The sequence below is a fragment of the Pezoporus wallicus genome, unplaced genomic scaffold (assembly GCF_028554395.1).
Source record: "Pezoporus wallicus isolate ANWC-B61680 ecotype Strahan unplaced genomic scaffold, APGP_CSIRO_Pwel_v1 contig_12604, whole genome shotgun sequence".
Taxonomy (NCBI): domain Eukaryota; kingdom Metazoa; phylum Chordata; class Aves; order Psittaciformes; family Psittacidae; genus Pezoporus; species Pezoporus wallicus.
In genome coordinates, this window is record NW_026638783.1 from 345,881 (window position 1) to 363,637 (window position 17,757).

The 17,757-nt window shown below is 62.0% G+C and overlaps 1 protein-coding gene across 7 annotated transcripts in view; it reads right to left on the reverse strand.

Moving 5' to 3' along the window:
• Positions 1–13,531, reverse strand: part of MACF1 (microtubule actin crosslinking factor 1) — a 134,706-nt gene extending 121,175 nt beyond the window's left edge. For 5 of the 7 annotated variants that reach the window (XM_057412551.1, XM_057412554.1, XM_057412552.1 and 2 more), the window contains exon 1: positions 13,295–13,529. In XM_057412551.1, the coding sequence (XP_057268534.1) occupies positions 13,295–13,514 (220 nt within the window). In that variant the 5' untranslated portion in view covers positions 13,515–13,529. Of the gene's footprint in view, positions 1–8,296; positions 8,461–13,294 lie in introns of those variants that run through there. The other 2 variants (XM_057412545.1, XM_057412547.1) reach the window with 2 other exon arrangements.
• Positions 13,532–17,757: the final 4,226 nt, after the last annotated feature.

Sequence of the window (17,757 nt, forward strand, 5' to 3'; positions counted from 1 at the left end):
AAAGCCACCCTGGTGACACGGACACCAGGACACCAGCCTGGGAGAAGCCAACGGAAATGCCATAAAGTGCTGGATAAAAGGACCAGGAGATGGTGGGGGACAGATCCCGGCAGCGAGGCGCTTACAAAGCCAAAATGGAGATTTACGGCTTTAAAAGGATATTGTTGGCAGCAGGATCCAGCCCAGTGTGATCCAAAGGGATCCGAGCACCCACCCTGCTCATCGCTGCCCTTCACAGCAGGATGGTGCCCACCAGGCACATCCCAGAGCTGTGTCAAAGCAAACAATAGGTAATATCACCCTCCTCAGCAGGGCTGAAACGTGCTGTGCAGGGAGGCAGATCCCGCTCTCCCTTCATCATCCCATTGCCAATCCAGAGAGATCCCAGCAGGTTGAGCAAGACCCACAGCACGGCTTCAGCAGAGCCGCTCAGCACACCCAGCACCACGGCTGAGCACCAAGGAAGAGGAAGCAGAGCAAGGGTCTGGGGCAGGAGCCAAATCACCCCCAAAACCAGGGGTGGCAGCAGGACAAGATTCCCCTCATCCATAGGGAGCAGCACATGAATCCACGGGCGGAGCACATCCACCCATCCCCAGAACAAGCAGGTCCCATGGCAGTGCCCAATGTCACCCACAACAACATTGATAAAACCAGTTTCTTCAAGCAAGCAACCCCAGTGGGGGGCACAGGGCTCCGGTGGGATGAAGATGACACCCAAAAGGACACGCTGCCATCAAAGGGAGTTGTGGATGTGTGGGTCTGCAGCAGTCGGGGTGGGCATCCATTCACCCTGCTGAGAGGGAGCTGATCCAACAGCTCCTACATGGAGCATCCCGGCTGTGCCGGAGCCTGTCCTGCAGACACCATCCCCCTGCGCCCGCCGGCGGAGCCAGGAGCAGAATGAAGTTGTTGCGAGCAGCCAAGTTGTCACCACTAAAAATAGCACAATGGAATTTTCCTCTAAAGAAAAAGAAAGGAAAAACCCTGCTTCTTGCTGACAAAGGGGCTGTGAGAAGGAAGCGGGAACAGCCCCCAAAGGGGGAACAGAGGACACCATCCTCATCCCTGCTATCACCCGCACACGGAGAGTGGAGCTGGCACAGGGCAGCACCACAACATCCCGGGTTTATCTATGTCCATCCTCCCCTTCCCAGCAAAGGGAGAGACCCAGGATGGACACGGGACGCAGCACGCAGGCAGCTGCTCCAGAAGCACAGCAAGAGGGAGATGTGGCTGCCCAGGCACTCACCAGGGCTTTGTACCTCCAGGGTGACCCCACGTTCCCTCCTGCCTCACTCCCTAATGTGCCATCCAACACCAGGGCAGTGGTGTCAGAACCAGCCTGGCACCACAGGGAGACGGGCACTTCCCTCCTCCCATCCCAAGAGGTTTAAGGTCTGACACCACCCGACCCCATCCAAAAGCATCCCGGCTCCCTCTCCTCATCAGGAATGCCAGGAATCCCCAGAGGAGGGAGGATCGGGGATGGGGGGGGAGCACCCAGCTCCCGGGATGGCCCCTCCGCACCCGAGGAATCCAGCGTCTCCCAGCACAGCAACTGCCCTCAGCAGCAGGAACGAGAAGCATCCCAAACAGCCGGTGGGGATGAAATATCCCCACGTGCAGCGTCTGGAGCTGCCTGCCATAAAACCTCCTGCGCCACGGCTGTCCCCATGGCCATCACCCCGGGACAGAGCCCCACAGCAGGGTTTGCTCCCCTCTGTGCACACAAGTGATGGGGGGCACCATCACCACCACCAGCACTGGAACAGAGGTGTGATCACACCATGCCAAGGATGCTGGCAGAGCCAGGACACACACGTGACCCACGGGAGCAGCGGGACAAAGCCTGGGATGTGGGATGCTCTTATTTTAGGAGACCCTCGCACCATGCAGCGAGCCCCCAGCAGGGCCATGGTGGTGTCCATGGCCACACCAGCTGTCCCCAGCATCACTCATAGCGATCCTCTGTCAGCTGAATGGTGCTGGAATGGTGCAGGGGCTGCTAATTCACGTTCATTAGCTGGCAGGGCACCATGTGCAGTGCAGGGCCTGCTCCACAGGGAAAGGAGCTGCTCCCACTGGATAGTTTTACCAGGACTCCAGCTCTTATAGCAAAACTGCCCAAGGTCAACGTGAATCTCGCAGCCATGGGAGCCCTTGTGTACAGTTTCCTGCAGGGGAAAATAAGCTGCTGGCAAAAGCACTTCTGAAAGGCCACAACGGACCCAAAGAGCAATTAATATAACCCAAGATAGAGGTGATGCCCTTATTTGACACAAGCAGAAGTCAGCACAAACATCCCACTGGGATCAGGGCACGACTCCATGGGATGCTGGGTGGGAGACAGCAAGGGCAGAGCAAGGGGATAGGGGCAGGATGGGACAGAGCTGGCTCTGGCCCCAACTGTGCCAGGACGCAGCACAGCTCAAGGTGGGCAAAAGCAGATGCTGGGAGAGGAGGAGACCACCCCATGTGCCATAGAGGTGCAGAACAAAGCACCCATCACCCCTGGGGCACTGGAAAAGCTTCCCCAGCACGGGTTAAAGAGAGAGACAAACACGGGCACAGAACCGGCCCCCCGGAGCACGCCGCAGGTTGGGATTCACGGGAGGGAAACAGGGTCAAGCAGGAAATGAGAGATGGAAACACACAGGGAAATGACAGCAATAACGTGACTGTGGCTTGGCAGCAGGCAGCCAGAACCCACAGTCCAGGTCACTGCTGAATGGGGGTGACAGGGGCACTGCCAGGCTGAGCCTGCAGCACTGGGTACATGGGTGACCTGGTTTAATGTGAGGTGTCCCTGCCCATGGCAGGGGGGTTGGAACTGGATGATCTTAAGGTCCTTTCCAACCCAAACTGTTCTATGATTCTGAACACAAGACACATTCCCCCAGCCTACAGCCCAACTTGTGTCACCAACACACCCAGGCTCCCATCAGCACCCCTGTCAAGAGGGAGCCCTGGCCCATTCTGCCAGCTCTGCTCCGGGATCAGCATCCCGCTTCCTATCCCAAATCTCCCAAACCATCTTGCCCAACAGCCCTCCCCGCTTTCCCCCTTCTAGGAATCGCTGGGCTTATCTATCTCAGAGGCAGAGCACACAGATCAGCTCCGAGGACTCATTTTACTGTGCCCATAGCCAGACATCCCCAAATCGGATCAGCCAAGCTCCCCCCACACATCTCTTCCTTGGGAAGGTGATGCTGCAGGATCCCCCTTCCCGCTCCCCAGGCTGGGTGGGATGCATCCAAACACACAAACACCATGCCATGAGCTTGGAAATGAAACTTTCCAGCTTATTCACAAGCATCCTCCATGCTTTGCAGACCCCACCATGCAGGAGACCTCCTTGGTGGCTTCCCTCTCTGAGCTGGAGGCTGCTTGAACACCTCCAAAGCCCAGCAGTGGGCCCTGACCCTCAGGACAAGGGCAGCACTGAGATGTTAAATCTGGAGCTTCCAGCAAGCCTCGAGAGGGTCTGGAAGAAGAAGGGGGAGCCCAAGGTCAGCATCCAGCAAGGACGCAGCAAACCTGGCCCTCGGGATGCGGGATGCCCAGGCAGGGGACCACGCTGCGGCACGTGCAGCACCTGCAGACAGGAGGCAAAAGCAGCTCTCCTCCCCATGCTGGATGGAGACAGCAGCATCCTGCCTCCAGCCCTGTTCTCCCACCACCACCAGCTCCACTGGTTCCCACCCCACCCGCAGTCACGGAATGGCAAAGGTGTGAGCAACCAGTCGGGGTGTGGAGAGGAGCCGGTTCCAGGTCCATCCTTCATGGATGCATGAAGGCTGGCTCTGCACCACCAGGTAGGGGAACATCATGGCTGATGGTCACCTCCAGCCCCAGAAATCAGGGCTGCCACCATGGCCCAGCTCTTGGTGTGCCACGTGCCATCGCAGCCACCACAGCACCGCCTCGCCCCGCGGGCACCGATTGCCTCATCCACCCTGGAAAACCGAGCTGGCATTGCCAGGATCTGTCCACACCACAGAGCCTCTCGAGGCAGCGACCAACACCCTGGGCATGGCCAAGGCACAGAGAGGAGCAGGGAAGGGCTGGATTTGAGCTCCAAGAGCAGGAGCACTTCTAGAGCCTCCCTGGAAGCCCCGGAAAGAGCCACGCTGCTTCCCAGCATCACTTGGTGCATGCTCCCGGCTGCCCCATGCTTGTCCCAGCCCCTGTGCTCTGGCTGGTGGCGAAACACTGCCCCGTGCAGGAACCAGCTCGGCTGAGCCCATGACCTCTGAGCACAAGAGATGGAGCCGTATCCAGCAGCCCCAATACAGAGCAACTTCTTCACACCCACCCTGAGCGCCGGTGCTGCTTCTCCCTGCGCCAAGACAGGAGGAACTGGGAACTGAGGTGCCTGCTGCTTCCACAGCCCGCACGTATGTGGTTTAGGTGCACAGAAAGGGATTTATCACCCTGGTATTCAAACAACAGTGTTTAAACACTTTACATTTAAATAAAAGCTCTTCTTCTGCTTCCCTTTAGGGAAGGTTTCTTCCTCCCTTTAGGAGGTTTCTTGCTGCTGGCATCAGCCACCGTATGTCCAGAGCAGTCTAAACTTAGCTGACACAAGCAAGACGAGCCTGGAAAGGAGGTTGGCCAGGAACCAGCAGACGGAGGTCAAAGACTCCGGTCTCACCCCAAAGCATGAGCTGGGAAAGAAAAGGCTCTGACAGGAATGCAGGCAGTGCTGAGAGGAGCAGGAGAACGACACGGGCCCTTTCCCAACACTAAAACAAGATCAGAGCCTTCCGGCACAGCACCACATCCCAGTACCAGGGATGCAGGCAGCCCCCTCCCATGGGCACCCACCACCACCGCTCCCCAGGGAGGACCAGAAGCAAGGAGCAGCCAATGGCCCCAGGAGCCGAGGGCAGGGCACGGGGTGAGCGTGGCAGCCGCTGCCGCTGGCTCGGGGAGCAGGGGTGCTGCTGGGATGGGGGAGGCTCCTGGCGAGGCGCCGCTGGGTGCTGCGGAGGGCGATGACTGCACCCAAGGCAGCAGCGGGGCGAGGCCGGGTGGATCCTCTCACCTGACAAGGCACAGCCCTAAACAAACGTGAGCAAAACAGCACGTTCCCCCCTGCTCCACCAGCCCCGGGACCACCCCCGGGCTCCTGCCACCTCCTTGAGCCCCCCACCACCATTGTCTCTGCTCCCCAGGGAAGCCACCAACTCCAGTGTGCATCAGTGTTATCCGCTGCAATGATGGAAAGCCCCATGGCTCCCAGCCCAGCTTCCCCCTGCACTTGCTCAAGCCAGGGACTCTCCACTCCAACAGCAGCACTTGACCACCCTTCGTGCAGGCGATGAAGAGGAAGAAGGGCTTCCTCCTCACAGCCAGGAGTCACCATCATGCCACCAGCCCCATCAATGCTCTCACAGACCACAGAGACCTCGTGCAGCCGCTCAGCACAGCCCAGGAATGACTTTTCTCCTTGCAGGATGAAACCAGGAGGTGGCCGAGGCCTCCTCCAGCCCCTGGGAAGGGGGTTCGCTTCCTAACAGGAGCCAGGTCACTCAAACAAGGTGACAAGGCACCGTGCTGTCCTAGCCCAAACAAGGCAGGCCACGTGCTGGGCACCATGGAGGAGGCAGAGACAGCACCGAGCATGAGAAAAAGCTTCTGGGCTATTGAAGCTCCAGGATTCTCCCCACAAAGCCCAGAAAGAGTTAATTGCCAAAAGGAAAGCCTTTCACAGAGATCCATCAGTTAATGTTTACAGGACTTGAGCAGCTCTGCCTGCACCCTTGTGCTGCCAGGGGCTCCACGGGCCAGCTCCGGCTTTCCCAAAGGGACAGCAAAATGGGAGGGATACGCCATGGGAACGGAGAGCAGTGCTTGGACACTGAGCCCCACTCAGCGTGCTGTGTGGATGGAGCAGGGCTGCCCCCTCTGCCCAGCAACAGCACCCAGCGGGGTCCCCAGAGGCTCCACTGGCACCCCAGCCGTCAATCCCACTGGCACCCGCGCGGCACGTCCCGGCATGTGCTGCGGCACCACCATGACCCAGTGATGAGACAAGCGGGGCTGGAAGCCGCCCTGTGCCAGGCCTTGGGAATCCAGCCCGCTGGCTTTAACTGGGCCACACTGGTAAAGGCCTTGGTGCTGGAGACCTTCAGCTGCAGGCACCAGGCTCTGCCCCATGCTGTGCCCTTGAGGGTACTGAAGGAAGCTCCAGCACCCTTTTAACCATGTGATTAACCATGTATTTAATGCCTTTTAACCCTTTTAACCATGTGATATTCTCCTCAGAAGCTGCTTCCCCTCCTCAGTAACCCTGTTCTTACAAAGAAAGAGCAATACACTGATTCACACACACACACCCCCCATTCCCTTGCTCAACCAACCCCTTGGGGACCAGGGCACAGCATCCCACATCACCCAGCACCAGGCCCACCAGCAGCAGGGTCGGGTGCCCCCGCAGCACCTACAGCAGCTCATGGCACTGATTCAACCCTCATCATCCTCCTCCTCCTCTGCCAGCACCCCGGTGAGCACCGGCACCGCAGCGATGCGGCACACCTACCCACCCGGCACCCCGGCAGCTCCACTCTGCCTCAGGTGGGTGGTTTTGGTGCTTTTATAACAAGAAACACATCACGGGGCTCTGCCAGGTGCCAAACCCCCACTCGGTGAGGAAAGGCAGGATCAGAGCTCACCATGCTGCTCCAGGACCCTTCCCGTGCCATGCACCTCCTTGTCTCCAGACCTGCCCCAGCTTGCTCGACAGCAGAGGCCACGCTGCTCTGAGTGGGGTTTTTTTAGGCTATTTTCCATTGGGAACAGAGTGGAGCCAACAGAACCACAGGGAGCATCTGGAACCCCTGAACCAAGCATCCCCCTTGCCCTCCAACAGCACGAGCTGGCACCAGGTCCTGGATGCAACAGGTCCAGGGTGGCCACCACGAGCCAGACACCGACACCAGCACCACTCGTGTCCCCACACCCCCATTTCGGTGAAAACGCTTCATTTCGTGCAGGATTAAGAGGGGGAGGGGACGAGCCAGTGGAAAACTTGTTCCGGACAGGAAAAACCAAACTGTTGACAGGCGCTGCAATAGGGGGAAGCAGGGAAGAGGCAACGCGTCCAGCAGCGACTGGAGCTGCAGGCTCCCCACCTTGCAGCCTGGGTAGGACGTCCCGGGAGCTGGGAACGGGTTGAAGGCAAAGAGGAAAGCTTAGCTCCAATATAAACACTCATTTCCCCCACACCACAAACAAGATCAAACGGCACCCAGCGGGGTATTTCCAAGCGACTACCAGCTCTCCACTATAACCCAGTGCAGAAACCGCGTTACTACCTAAAACCCTCTCCATCCCGGGGGCAGGCGACGGGACCCCGGCCCTGCTCCGCCTGGACCAGCACATCCAGCACTGTCATTTCAATTCCTCTTGCGGAACAAAGCAAACCCCGCTGCAAACGCCAGCTCCCTCCCTGCCAGGCGCTGCCACCGGCCGCACCGCTCCCCCTCCGCGGCTCCACGCTGGACCCAGCGACATCAAAAGGCTTTTTATTAATAGGAAAGTTTGTCAAGTCCTTGAACGAGCCCGAGCCGCGTTACCCAGCGCTTTCCCAAGGCACCCGACGAGGCTTTTCCTCCCCTCTCTCCCTGTGAAGCGGAGCGAGGCCGCGCCGTGCTTCCACCTCTGGGAGCTTTGAGTGGCACCCCCTGAATCAGGGAGCCAGGGAATCCATTATTCCCCTTTCTCCGCAAGCAGAAAGGAAAAGGAAACGGGCGCCTGGCTCCGCTGGCCTCGGCCATCCGCATTTTACAGAGTCTTGGCTGCTAAGCTCACAAACCAGAGCGCGCAGACAGAGCCCTGTGGGGCTGAATCTGGGCTCCACGACAAGCCTCCCTCTGCAGCGAGGAGGGAAAAACAATAACACCAAGGCTGGAATGGAACTCAAGTCCTGGAGAAGAGCCGCTGACATCAAAACTGCACACTCACCGCCGGTACCGGCACCGCCACGGCCCGCGGACAGCATCAGCCCTTACCCCTGCCCAGCCACTGCCCCGCGGGGGGCTGCGGGGACACCGGGGCAGGGTGAGGGGCTCCCGTGCAGCTCACACCTCCCCCGGGATGAAGGATGCTGCGGTGCTCTGAGAGGGAACGTGGGGCGCTGGGGTGCCGGGGACCCCCGAGGGCCCCACACAAGGGGACACCGGGAACGCCGGGCCCGGCCATCCCGCCCCCTCGCCCCAGGGCCGTGCACCGGCTCAGCCCCCGCCTCGCTCCAGGCCCCGCACCGGGCCCCGTCGGCCGCGGGTACCTTTGTAGCGCTCCAGCACGTCCTCGTAGGCCTGGACGAACTCCTTCTCCTGGCTGCGGTCGACCGGGAGCAGCCCCGGCACGTACCCGGCCATGGCGGCCTTTGTGCCGGCGGCCCCGGTGCTCCTGCTGCCGGCGCGGCGGACGGGGCCGGTCTGCGCGCCACCGCTTCCGCCCGCGCCGCGCCCCACCCGCGGCCCCGCCCACCGCCGGGAGCCCCGCCCACTAAGGATGGCTCCGCCCACAGCCCGAGGCCCCGCCTATAACGTTTGGCTCCGCCCTCCGCTGACTGTGGCCCCGCCCGCTGACACCCGCCCCGGCCCTGCAGCGCCTCCTGGCGGGCGGACAGCCCGGGGCCGCACTGCCCCGCCGAGCTCCGCGGCGGCGACCGGGGCTGCCAGTGAGCCCGGTGACACGGGTGCTGCAGCACAGTGAGCCCAGCACAGTGCAGCACAGTGCACCCCAGCGCATCCCACTGTATCCCAGTGCAGCCCAGTGCAGCCCAGTGCATCGCAGTGCATCCCACTGCATCCCAGTGCATCCCAGCGCATCCCAGTGCACCCCAGCGCATCCCACTGCATCCCAGTGCAGCTCAGTGCAGCCCACTGCATCCCACTGCATCCCAGTGCACCCCAGCGCATCCCACTGCATCCCAGTGCACCCCAGCGCATCCCAGTGCATCCAGCGCACTGCATGCACTGCATCCCAGCTCATCACAGTGCAGCCCAGTGCACTGCATGCACTGCAGCCCAGTGTATTCCAGTGCAGCCCAGCTCATCACAGCGCAGCCCAGTGCATCCAGTGCACTGCATGCACTGCATCCCAGCTCATCACATGCAGCCCAGTGCACTGCGTGCACTGCAGCCCAGTGTATTCCAGCACATCCCAGTGCAGCCCAGCTCATCACAGGGCAGCCCAGTGCATCCCAGTGCATCCAGCGCACTGCATGCACTGCATCCCAGCTCATCACAGTGCAGCCCAGTGCACTGCGTGCACTGCAGCCCAGTGTATTCCAGCACATCCCAGTGCAGCCCAGCTCATCGCAGTGCAGCTCAGTGCACTGCATGCACTGCATCCCAGCTCATCACAGTGCAGCCCAGTGCACTGCATGCACTCAGCCCAGTGTATTTCAGCACATCCCAGTGCAGCCCAGCTCATCACAGTGCAGCCCAGCACATCTCCGTGCATCCCCGCTCATCCCAGCAACTCCCACTGCAACAAGGGCATTACCTCCCAGTGCTCCCAGTTCACTCTGTGCAGCCAAAGCACTGCTTCCCACTGTGCCCAGAGCACTGCATCCCAGCTCATCCCAGTGCAGCTCATCACATCCTAGTGCATCCCAACTCATCACAGGGCAGCCCAGTGCAGCCCAGTGCACTGCATGCACAGCATCCCCGTGCATCCCCTCGCATCCCAGCACCTCCCACTGCAACAAGGGCATTACCTACCAGTGCTTCCAGTGCACTCTGTGCAGCCAAAGGACTGCTTCCCACTGTGCTCAGAGCACTGCATCCCAGCTCAACCCAGTGCAGCCCAGCACATCCCAGTGCAACCCAGCTCATCTCAGTGCAGCCCAGTGCACTGCATGCACGGCATCCCTGTGCATCCCCTCGCATCCCAGCACCTCCCACTGCAACAAGGGCATTACCTCCCAGTGCTCCCAGTGTACTCTGTGCAACCAAAGGACTGCTTCCCACTGTGCTCAGAGCACTGCATCTCAGCTCATCCCAGTGCATTCCAGTGCACTGCATCCCAAGCACCTCCCACTGCAACAAGGGCATTACCTACCAGTGCTTCCAGTGCACTCTGTGCAGTCAAAGCACTGCTTCCCACTGTGCCCAGAGCACTGCACTCCAGCTCATCCCAGTGCATCCCAGCTCATCTGAGTGCATTCCAGTGCACTGCATCCCAGTGCATCCCAGCACATCCCACTGCAACAAGGGCATTATCTCCCAGTGCTCTCAGTGCACTCTTTGCAGCCAAAGCGCTGCTTCCCACAGTGATCCAGGTGCTACATCCCAGCTCAGCACAGCACAGCACATCCCAGTGCATCCCAGCTCATCACAGTGTAGCCCAGTGCAGCCAAACACATTCCAGTGAGTCCAGAGCATTGCATCCCAACACATCCCTCTGCTTCCCAGTGTATCCCAGTGCATCAGAGCACATCCCAGAGCATCCCAGCACACCCCAGAACAGCCCTGGCATCTCAGGGCATTCCAATGAGCCGAGGGCACTGCATCCTAGTGCATCCCTGCAGTGCCAGTGGAGAGTTTGGGGGTCCCCGGCTGACAGTGGGAGACTCCTGATGTCTGGGCTGAGCAGGATGGGGCTTTTCTCGTTGCCATGGTAACCCAGCTGGGGAGCCCGGCCCGCCGGTTGCCATGGCAACGGGGTGAAAAAGCAGCATCTTGTGGTGGCCAAAAATCGGGGAGGGCGGGAGTGAAGGGGGATGGATCCAACCTCGGGTGCCCTTGGGATGGGGGGGGACACTGGTGGGGGGAACATGGACCAGGGCGGTCCTGGCCTGGGGATGCCCCCCCCCCCCGTGCCCCCATTTCTGTGGGAGGCTTCACTCTGCCATGTCTGGAATCACTGGGGGGACCCCCAATTCCCCCCAGACCCTCCCAAGCTGAGGGGAATGGCTCCCTGCGGATCTCCTGAGAGATCTTATGAGCTGGGATGCACTGGGTTGGACAGGGATGCACTAGGTTGGACAGGGATGCTCTGGGATGCACAGGGATGCAGCGCCCTGTGCTCACTGGGATGCGTTTGGCTGCGCTGAGCTGTGCTGGGATGAACTGGGAGTTCTGAGCTGGAGCGCTCTGGGCACAGTGGGAAGCAGTGCTTTGGTCGCACTGGGTGCACTGCAAGGTAAGGCCCTTGTTGCACTGCTGAATCCCTATGATGGGCATGGGGAGAGCAGCTGGGACCCTGCCCCATCCCGAGGAGGAGGAGGAGGAGGTTTGTTCCCACGTCCCGAGGATGAAGAACACGTCCCTGCGCTGGGCCAGGCGCCGGAGGACGCTCCTGGGGACAAAGGGCTCCCGGGAGCCTTTGCAATGGGAGCAAGCTCAGCCCTTGGCAAGCCCCAGCCACAGCTCTTGGCTCTCCACCACCACGGTCCCTCCTGCCCCAGCACCCCCCAGCACCAGCCATGACCCCCGGCAGGATCGAGTGCCAACAGGTTTGGGGTCAAAGAGCCTTTTCTTCCTAACCAGCCCCTCCAGCCACCACCCTCACCCTCTGCCAAGCGGCTGGAGCGGGACAGAGCGACTCTCACCCCCCATCCTGCTCCCCGCTGCGCCACAGCCTGCAGGGATGTGCCAGCAAAGCAGGGCACGGCTCCAGAGGCTGCCTGGGAGCCCAGCACAGAGGTATCGAGGTGTCCCCTGCACTACGGGACCAGCACCACCACGTCCAGCATCCCTTGGCTCTGATGGCCAGAGGGATGCAGAGACCACCAGACCCCACAGAACACCCCAGACCCATGTGTCCCCCAAACCCAAGCTCTGGGTTCCCAGTGCCCTTTCCCCATGGGACATCCCACCAGCAGCATTCCAGGTGCTGGAGCCCCATGGTGGGGACAGGCACCGGGACAGCTGCACGCTGCAGACAGACCCACTGAATAATGCAGGATCTGAATCAATATTTCAGCTCGTTTTCAAACCCGGTGACACAAAACTGTCTCCAAACTCTTTCTTCCCTGCTCAGCACCGTGGAGCTGCACCTCCAGAGTTATTTTTAATGGGGAAGCTGCGTGAGACCGGGTTTGGTGACATCTCCCAGGCTTTAATCATAGGATGGAGACAGCCACTGTGACAACAAGCGCTCGGCATCCCAGGGAGCACATGGATGGGGATGTGGCTGTGCCAGCAGGGTCCTGCCCTGGGGCACAGGATAGCGCTCAGCACAGCGGGATGGGGCTTTGGGGGCAGAGCTGGTCCTTGAGCAGGGGGGGCATGGTGGCTGCACTGGATAGGCCCGGCTGCACCCTGTGCTTTTGCTTCTCCCAGCCCCAGCCCGAGCGCTTTGGAGAAGCATCATTTGAATCAACTGGTTCTTCCTGCCCCGAGCTGCCCGTGAGCTGGGATGGAACAACCTGCCCCGGGTGCAGGTCCCCTGCTCCCTGGTGATCCCAGGATGAGCCCCCACAGGGTGCAGAGCCCAGTGCGGGGCACATTTGCCCATGGGCAGAGCAGAACAGGCACAGCCCCAAATCCCTGTTTGCTCCAGCAGGAGCAGATCAAAGACCCCCAGAGCAGGAAGAGAAGGGGCCAGACCCATCAGCCACAAACCAAAGCCCCCGGTGTCCGTTTGCCTTGAGTGGAGAAGCAAATCCCAGTGGTGGGGCCAACACCTTGAGCAAAGCTTCTCCATCCTCCCACCACAACAGCCAGCCCCGTCAACTGGCGCTCGGAGGAGCCATCAGCCACGGCAGGGCTATCCCTGTCTTTGCTTCTCCTTCCTGTCCCTGTCCCTTCCCCCGTGGTGGGCATCGCATGGGCAGGGTCCCCCCCGCAATGCAGGGACCCCAGATCACCCCAATGACCAATGATGGGGGTGCCCACGGGCACCACCACCATGACAAAGGAGCAGCTCCAGCTCCATCCGCCAAGGGGGGAGTCACAAACCTCCTAGGGCAAATTCCTCCCGGGAGCCTGGCCAATGGCTTTGTTCCTCCAAGGAGCCATTTAGGCCTTCATTAAGCATTTTAACATCACCCAAGCCAAGCGTTGGAGGTGCCCAGTCATCCCTTAACTCCAGTGCGCTGAGGGTATGAGCAACCCGGGGCCAGGCAGGACAAAGCCATCGCAGAGCTGAACTATTTACCCTGGCCACATCCATCCTTCCCTACCCCGCATCCCGTCCGTGTCCATCCCATCCGTGCCCAGCTTCCCAAGGAGCAGCAGCAACGACCCCAGACCCTCAGCCACCATGGGGGCAGTCCGGCAAGCCCCATTGCCCATCCCTGGAGGGCCCCAGCGTGGCGCTGCCTTACCTGCGACCCTGACAACTGCCCTCTCAGCCGGGTCCAGCACCGAGTCCTGGCTCTTCCTCTTCCTCTGCTCGTGCAGGGGCAGGTTCCAGGGCAGGGTGTCTCCGGCGGGGCAGGGCGAGAGGCTGCCCGAGCGCTCGCTGCGGTAGGAGCGCTCGCTGCGGCACGACCGCTCGCTCCGGCACGACCGCTCGCTCAGGGTCTCCTCGTCGGAAGACGACATGGCCCCGGGCACGGGCAGCAGTGCGGGCAGGGCCACGGGCAGCACGTCCCCACGGGCAGCAGCCTGCAGAGGAGGAAACAGCGTGTGAGGCCCCACCACGGCTCCATCGGTACCCTTGGTGATGGAGAAGGGACCGTCCCGTCACAGATGCCTCTACCCTCGCCCCTGTGATCTCAGTCATCTTCTTGGGCAGGTGAATGTTGGCTCTTGGCGCTCCCCAATGCTGCCTCAGTTTCCCCACTTACTGGTGGGGATCCCAGGGATGATGGCACAGGCACCCGTCTGCCACCAATGCTCACGCTGGCTTCCCCAGCTCACCCCCACAAAGCACAGTGCAACCTTTTGGGTTCGGTTTCTTTGTGCTCAGTACAAGAAGCCACCGCATCGGCGCTGCCCTTTGTACCTGCAGGATTTTCCCCCTCTCCGAGTGGGAATAGCTTTAAGGAAGCCCATTAATGGTGGCGGGGGGGGTGGAATGGTCGGGTTTTCTGTGGCACCCGGGGTGAGCTGCGCCGCGTTCACACGCTGGGAAATGAGCACCTTGCGTGAGACATATTTAAACCCATTCTCATTGTGTCCTCCAGCTCCAGCAGGAAAAATGCACATGAAATGACTGAGACTCCTACAACCGATGCGCGGCGGCACAGGAGCCGCCTCCATCGCGCCGAGCCCTTCCCGATGAGCATCATTTTAATCGGCAAAACAGGAACAAAGAGACCCAAAAACCCGTCGGGAGGGAGGCAGAAAGGATTCCATGAGTCATTCACCCCCCATTGAAAAGCTGCAAAAAAGGAACCGCGGCCCAACCCCCCCCCCCCCTCCCCGGCAGCCCCGACACCGAGGGGGGCTCAGCCCTCGCCCTGCTTTTGGGGGGCATGGGGGGGATGGGGGCAGGATGAGGGCCCGGGGGGGGGGGGGAAGAGGGTTTCGGTGCCCCCCAGGGGGAGGCAGGGCCGGGGGTGCGGGGCTGGGGCTGCAGCAGGTGCGGGAGCAGCGGGTGCGGGCACGGCGCTGCGGGGCACACGGCGCTGGCCCGCCCCCCCCCCCCCCCCCCCCCCCCCCCCCCCCCGCCGTCCTATGTCTGCCCCCGGAGCATCGTCCGGTGCGCGCAGCCCCAGCACAGAGCCGGCGGCTGCTGCCCCCCCCGCTCCATCCCTATCCCCATCCGCCGCCTTTCCCCGCTCCATCCCTATCTCCTGCCCTTCCCGCTCCATCCCCCGCTCCTCTCCTGCCCATCCCCGCTCCATCCGCCGCCCTTCCCGGTGTGCGCGCCGCTGCTCCCGCAATCCCGGCCCCGCTCACCCCCCGCCGATGCTCCAGCCCCGGCCCCGGCCCCGGCCCCGGCCCCGGCGGCTCGGCGCGGGCAGGACGCGGCGCTCCCGGCCCCGCAGCCGCTCCCGGTCCCGTTCCCGGCCCCGCCGAGCGCTCCCGCCGCCGCGGCGCCTCCCCCGGCCCTGCCCACCGGGGCGGCAACGGAGCGGCGGGGGGGTCCCGGCCGCCTCCCGCCCAGCGCAGCGCAGGGCACCGGTACCCGACTGCCCGGGTCCCCCCCCGGCTCTCCCTGACCCCGGTGCCCGTCACTCCCCGGGCTGCCCCTACCTCACCCCGCACCCCCATTGCTCACGGACCCCCCCAAACCACCCATCAGCCTCCCATAACCCACACAGCGGCTCCCCCCCCGGCCCCTTCCCCGGGCACCCCATTGCCTCCCCATAACCTCCCCTTCCACCCCATCCTCCGGATGCCCTCTAGGCCCAGGGTAATGAGAACACCATCGATCGGGGCCAGCAGCCGTGCAGGGAGCGCGGCGCGGGTGGGAGAACACGACCGGGATAAAAGAGCCTGGAAAAGGCTGGAAAGGGCAGAGCGCGGCGCTGGGAACACCGTGCGCTGCCCAGGGCCTCACCTGCGGGGCCAGGAGGCATCCGAGCCCCAGCCGACTCAGTCCCAGCAGCAGCCGAGGTGCAGGCAGGGTCACCAGCAGGAGCCCCCGGGGGTGCTGGAGCTGCAGGACAGCCCCGGCCGCCCCGCAGGAGCGGAGCAGGATAAACCGCTCCGGCCGACGGCACAGCCAAGCTCCCCGCACCGGCGGCGGGACCCGGGGAGCGGCTGCGCCGGGCCACGGCCCCAGGCCGAGCCGAGCTCGTCGCCCCGGTCCGCCCGGGGTCCCGGCAGCCCCACGGGCACCTCTCCCCCCCCAGTTTTCAGATCTCATCCCAAAGCGTCTCCCGGCTTCCCGGCGGCTGTTTCCACGAGCACCTCCAGCGCCGGGGTGTGCCGCAGCGCAGGACACGGCGCGGGGTGTGGTGACACTCGTGGACACTTGGGACGTGGCTCTAAAGGAGCACGTGTTGCCCTGCAGCCCTGCCTGGCCGGATCCAGGCATGGGGAATGCAGAGCAGGAGGAAGCACTCAGTCATTGGGATGTGGGAGTCGTGGGAGTCAAGGCCTCAAAGACGTGAGCACTGGCTTGGGATGAGGGCACAAGGCGCTCAGGAGCCCCGGCAACGCTGTGGCCAGGACAGGCTAATGCTGGGCACTGTGGAAATAAGGGATACACTGGAAACCAGTGCTCTCTTGGGCCAGCATCAGCCCCACTGCCCCTGCACAGCTTTGTCTTCTCTCCCCTCATGTGCACCCTTGTGGAGTCCAGAGCTGGCACTGATGGATAAATGCAACCGCTGTGCTCAAGTGCCCAGAGAAGCTGTGGCTGCCCCATCCCTGGCAGTGTTCAAGGCCAGGTTGGACACAGGGGCTTGGAGCAAGCTGCTCTAGTGGAAGGGGTCCCCACCCGTGGCAGGAGTTGGAGCTGGAGGAGCTTTAAGGTCCCTTCCAACTCAAAACACTCTGGGATCCTACAAGTGGATCCCAGATCCCACCATCCCCAAGAGCCACAGGGGCTCATCCCGCTGGAGCAGCAGCCTCAGGCGTGCTGGGAGGAGGAATGTGCCCCAGGAGCAGACGCTGCCTGCGCCATCCCAGAGCTCCCGGACGGGTTGGGCGGCTCAGCCCCAGCGCTCGGCAGGGCAATGGGCAGGACTCCCCGGTGACCCCGTTCGGGGCAGCACTGCTGCTCCTCACACCCTGCTCACCGCACGCCCGGCGCTGGCTGGCGGTGACACGTCCCTTGGTCACCGCGGCGCCACGGCCCAGCTCCGGCCTCGTCCCTCGCGGTGCCCTGGGAGCGAAGCAGCCCAATTCCGGTTGCGCTGAGCCCCGAGGAGCAGCCGGGACACAGCTCCGGCTCCAGCTGCTGTGGATTTCACACCCGGAACGTGCGTCCCAGAATCCGCCCCCAGCACTGGTGGCACCGGATTGTTGGTGCTGTGAATGAGGGTTCAGATCCTGCGATGGTTTGTGGAGATGGGAATTGCTATCCTGGGAGGCACGGGGGATGTGCAGTGGAGGTCCTACCTCCCGGAATCGTTTCATCCTCCCATTCCTGTGCTGTACGGTGGGACCCTGGGGTCTCCCTTTGCACCCGCAGCGGCACAGGGAAATGATCCAGGATCCATCCTCTGTCCCTCGTTAAATCCCCCCCAAGCCCAGAGATGGAATGTGCCTTTTCCCTTGACTTTTGATCAATTATTCATCTCCCAAGAGCCGTTTGCTCCCCCTCTCCGAGGCAGAGGAGCTGCACATGCTGCTGCAGCTGCAGGAGAGGGGGACTCGCTCAGAGCCCAGCTCCTGTTCCCAGAGGGCAATGGGACAATGGGAATGGGGGAGCTGGGTGCAGAAAACCAACCAAAAGGCAGCCAGGAAACTGGAAACTTGGATCTGCTGCAGGATCTTGGATGCTGCAGCCCCGTGGGGATCAACACTGGGAAGCAGAGGCTGCTCTGTGTGAAGGCGGGCAGGATGCTCAGCCCTGTCCCCATGGCTGCTGCCCAGGCTCCTGCCGCGGTGGCTGTTTTCTCTCTCCAGGAATCCGATTGTTTTCAGCAGCTCTTTCATTATTCTCTTTATCAGCCGAAATCTCTCCTGGAGCTTTTAACTCCAGCAGCCAGCCCCGCTGGTCCCAGCCCCGGCCATCCCCGCCTGCCTTAACAGCCTCTGCCAGAACAATCAGGTTTTGATGGCTCTAAAGAGCCACTCAGGACGATTCAGCCCCATGGCCTGGATCACTCCACTGCAGCTTTCTCCTTCTCCTTGGAAAAGCAGCATTGCCCTTCCCAGCCTTTCCCATGGATGCTGCCACGGGCCAAGTGTCCACAGCCATTACAGCGAAGCTGCACAACACGCC